Source organism: Penaeus monodon, chromosome 10 (genome assembly GCF_015228065.2).
Source record: "Penaeus monodon isolate SGIC_2016 chromosome 10, NSTDA_Pmon_1, whole genome shotgun sequence".
NCBI lineage: Eukaryota > Metazoa > Arthropoda > Malacostraca > Decapoda > Penaeidae > Penaeus > Penaeus monodon.
The window spans coordinates 24523307-24528306 of record NC_051395.1 but is presented as its reverse complement, the minus strand read 5'-3'; the positions used below and the strand labels follow the sequence as shown (position 1 = coordinate 24528306).

General features: G+C 34.4%; 1 protein-coding gene across 1 annotated transcript in view; it reads right to left on the bottom strand.

Moving 5' to 3' along the window:
* The window catches only part of LOC119577952 (TRAF3-interacting protein 1-like), a 26541-nt gene that overhangs the window by 346 nt on the left and 21195 nt on the right, over nucleotides 1–5000 (bottom strand). Inside the window, exons 11-13 of the mRNA XM_037925646.1 lie at nucleotides 4670–4784; nucleotides 4185–4293; nucleotides 1–674 (exon numbers count right to left, since the gene is read on the bottom strand). The exon at nucleotides 1–674 is cut by the window's left edge and continues 346 nt beyond it. Coding sequence (XP_037781574.1) covers nucleotides 515–674; nucleotides 4185–4293; nucleotides 4670–4784 — 384 coding nt within the window. The 3' untranslated portion in view covers nucleotides 1–514. The remainder of the gene's footprint in view (nucleotides 675–4184; nucleotides 4294–4669; nucleotides 4785–5000) is intronic.

Below are 5000 nucleotides of genomic sequence, written 5' to 3'. Positions count from 1 at the left end.
TGACGTGAAAATGTGGAGTATAAAGACCATACTTCAAGGATAATACATCTAGGTGTTTGAAAAAAATATTTTCCTTCTTACACATGTGTGTACTTTCTTCAAATTCTATTACTGGAACTATAAATACAGTAATGCATAGTACTGTGCTATTTCCAATAATACTTTGGAGTTTATAACAAGTACATCATTTAGACGGATTCATAATAGACATAATTCATAATATTAAGAATTAAGTAATGACTTTCCATTCAATCATATATTTGTAAACAGACTGGGATTTTAATCTCTCTCTCTCTCTCTCTCTCTCTCTCTCTCTCTCTCTCTCTCTCTCTCTCTCTCTCTCTCTCTCTCTCTCTCTCTCTCTCTCTCTCTCTCTCTCACCCCAACTAGTCTCTTGCTCTCTAGTTCTCTTGCTCTCTAGTTCTCTCATTCTCTACTTCTCTCGCTCTCTCTCTCCCCAGCCAAATACCCTTCAATACACAGTCCAAAGTAAACCCTTCTGTAAACACGAAGATCAAACATTCTGGTTAATGCCTGTCATCATGCGTGAAATCTTGTCATTGTTGCGCAGGATGTTGGATTTGATAGCAGAAAGTTTGTCCCTCTGATCCTGCACTGCTGTTTCTAGTTCTGCCAGCTGAATTTTCAGGGGTTCAAGTGCTTGATCAGTTAAACTGGAAAATAAAAGATAAAAGATAAAATTTGCACTGTTGAGGAAATCTTTGGAAAGAAAGTTTGTTACTGATGTAGGGATGACAAAGAAAGAAATACTTTTAGGGAGAGCACAGAGTATGGAAGGAGATATGATTTCTTGTTAGGAACATGAAATATGAACAAAAATATGAAAAAAAAGAAAGTAAAGAATATGTAGAGGCTTGTATGGGCTTTATCACATGTTATTTCACGTAGACAATTCTATATGGGTATGGGTACTCTTCTATGCATGTATGTGATCATATGATATGTTTTTATTAAAATAAACAAATACATATGCTAATTCAAAGAAATATAACTTTGCAAATCTGTTTGTACATCTGTATGAGGATATGCATAATGTTTATAAAAGATGAAGGATATTTGTAAGCAGATAACTGACACTAAATGAGGAATCCAAATTTCCAAATACAGTCATAGACAGAGAGAAATATTTACTCCTCAAAATAACTTCAAAGTCAGAAATCTTCAAACAATTATAGACTATAAAATGTATGTATTATAAATTATAAAAATAGCCCCTGTAACATTATACAAGAGATAATATTTTTTGTATATGAATAACATATGACTGAGAAATATGTAAGCATATTCAACCCTAGATGACATGATAATTATAAAGACAGGACACAAAACTATTTAGGAGAGGAAGCCTAAGATGAGTTTAGATATCTAATTACATAATTACATAAAGAAACCAGTATAAAGAAATCATACACCTAAATAAAAAACTATACATATACAATTTTTATTCACATTAAAAGAGACAAAAAATTCATACAAGAGACCTTCTAATACAGATACAAATCATGCTCTGCAATGTCTACCACAGTTATAAAAATGGTGCTTCTACATATCAGGTAAGGTAATGAATCAGAGAACATTATATCTTCACAGTCAAATTGCTCTCCCTGACATTACACCAGAATAAAGTCTGAAAGGCAAGAAGAAGAAATTAAATTACATGCCCCTTTCTTTGAGACTGGAAACTCTTATATGATGTAATGTAGTACACCTTCCTTTATCACTATTTCCTCTAATGCAGATTTCATTTAGACCCCAACATTTTTTATGCCCTACTGCCATTCTGAACAATAATGATTTTACTCTATCATAACTGATAGTCAGTTTGACCAACTGCACTATTCAAGCTGGGTTTGACAGTTCAAAGACATGGTCACCACCAAGATAAAGAATGGACATATAAACATAGAGAATCTAAAGGTAAATAGATAATTGGTAGAAAGACAGAGAAAAAGTGAGAGGACAAAGAAAGACAAGACCAAGAAGAGACAAGGAAGTGGAGAAAAGAGGAGGTGGCAGGGAAGAAGTGACAGTGAGTAGTGGTACTGCTTGCTTATTACTGCAAACATTTTCAACCCCTATGATCCAGATGATGTGACCATTGCATCAGGAAAAAAATTGGCTTGAGAGGCTGGTGATGTGAACATGCTGTCATGGGAAAATTTGGCTGTGGGTCTTGGTGACACAACTTGCCACTGTGAGCACTTCGGCTGAAGGCTGGGGTGATGAGAATGACTCGCCATGAGTGCACAGAGCTCTTGGAGGGTAATGAGACTCATTTGACATTTAGGAAGGCTTCTGCATCATTCCCAAGTACTGTCAGTGAGCCATAATTGGAAGAGCACCAGCTCCAGGGAGGATGCCATTTCCATGCTCAGGATCCTTTCCCAGTTGCTGTGACCAGCAGTGCAACTTGTATTACAGAAAATTGAAAAAAAAAGAAAAAAAAAATACATGAATAACAAAATTTTACTTATTGTTATTATTACTGCACTGAGTTATGGACTACCTAGAGATATGATATGGAGTCTTTGCAAGGAAAACAGTCTATTACCATTTGGAAAGCAAATCAAATGACAAATATTGACTCTGGAAAATGGTAAAAAAAATAAAAAAATGGTTATGTAGAAGAAGAGAAAATGATATTGCAATGGGGAGGCATAGAGTCTTGTCACCGCATACAAGTGTCAGGCTGCTCAAGTAAATCTAGTGCCTAAATTTTGGGTCACGTGATGGCAGTGAAGCATCCAGATCCGATGGGTTAATTGGCAGTATGTCAGCTATGAGAATTGCTGTGACACCCATTACATTACTTTATTATACTTTATCAAATATTGGATATTGTATCATGATTATATCTTTTAACATAAAAAGGACAGCCACTGTCCATGTGGAGATAAAAAATGGATACCTTTCCTTGAGATAAAATCTTTACAATATCCCCGAGTTATTGATTCATCATTTATGACATTCATCAAGAAATTATTAAATGTGATAGAGGAAGATTATACTAAATCTCCAGATCACAGTAATAAAATGGAGTAATCAAAACCATCATTACAGATTCCTGTGCAGGTTCACCAAGACACCTCAGAAGCAAAAGGAAATGAACATGTAAAATTCAACCACTACCATCTTACCCATAATCAGATACTTGTCACTGGAGGTTCTGTGCTCTATTACAGGAGGTTCAGACAGTTTAAAAGGGTCAACTAATTAACATTTGACATCACGCTGTAAACTCAACAATCATTTTAATCATGGGAGTTTATTTAAAAAAGGGAAAAAGGGTCTGCTGTGCTGGAATGTAAAAACTTAATAGTTACTTTTCCTTGGGTCTTGGCCCGTAGGGATCCCTGAAGAGGCTGAGGTAATCGTTGTAGAGGCTGGGATTAAGGAGACTATCATTAACCTAATGTGAATGCTCCTAATATGGTATACATTTCCTTTGTGTTGTTGGTGCAGATATCAGTAGTTTTTTTTTTCTTTCTTTCTTTCTTTCAAGAACAGTTTTATGGATATGTAACAATAAAACCTTCATTTAAATTCATAAACTATAATTCCCCATCTCTTAATGTTTTACAAAGACTTTGATCTCTTGCTTTATATGTTAAGATCCTATATGAAATGTTTTTCTATTGTGATCTGATCTACAGGTGACCACTTTGATTTAGGAGGGGGGGGATTTAGAGAGATTATCTGAAAAATCATATAGAATGGAAGGGTTAAAGTCCAGCTTCCACTTTATCTAATCAAAGTATAGTTAAAGCAAACTATATCATCATGAAAATATAACACAATCTACATTTCATACAGTTTAGTTTAATAATCATCTCTGCAATCTTCCTATATGATCACGTACAATACTTAGTTAATCTTTCCAAGACAAAGAGGTAATTGAATTTATTGATGAATAACCAACAAAAATATAAGCAAGCCAATTTCACAAGGCTTTAAATATAATGCTGCTAAGTAGGATAATCCTACACACTGCTTCCCATGCTATGTGACAGAGGCAATATTAAATGCTCGATGATATCTTTTCAATGGTAAGCCTGTGAAAGTGTGAGATTACCTGTACATTATAAACCCTGCTGGCTAGAGTACTCTGCATCTTCTAGGCAACAATTTATACATATTACATAAATAACCTGTCTAGGGCCTACCTCTGTTCTCGCTTGAGGGTTTGAGCGAGCAGCTTGTTCTCATTTCTCCAAGTTTCTAACTCTTTCTGCATTGAATCTAAGTCTTCTTGTAGGTAGTCTAACATTTTTGCTGTAATGGAGAAATAACACTTTTAGATTATCTGATTTATGTAAACTAAATTATGTATTCAACAGAGAGTATACATTGTTAAAAACGTATTTAACATTTTACAAATTCTCATTACACATATATACAAAAGTGTTACTATACCACCACATGAACTATTTAATTATGAATTCAAGGAAATCAAACTTATTTAATGAATTTCCTGACAGAAAACAAGCATCCTCCTCATGATTTAAAATCATAAATAGCAACTGAGAGAGAAAAGACTTAGAATAGAAAGAATATCCTTTTTAAAGCTTCTATCATAACTGATAACAGAAAGAGAAGACCTGCACTACACTCACTATCCTTCTCAAGAATAGATTTTCAACATACTTACCCAAAGGATTAACAGATCTAGTGATTGACTGGATGGAGCCTACCAATTTCTGTACATCCTTTTGGATAATCTCCCTCTCTTTCCTTCGGTTAGCATCACTCAACTGTGACTTTTCCTTTGGAAAGGCATAAAAAAGAATTACAATGGGAAATGGCTTCATTACAGACTCTAGATTATAAACATTATCTCAACATTTCTAATACCTCTTTATAGTACAACCATTAGAACTAACTGATTATCATTTGCTGCATCAGCAGCTAGGGCCATTATAAGCATAACATGTGTGAAGGCATTTGAATGTTGCCCTTATAACAAAATACAAATGTACAGA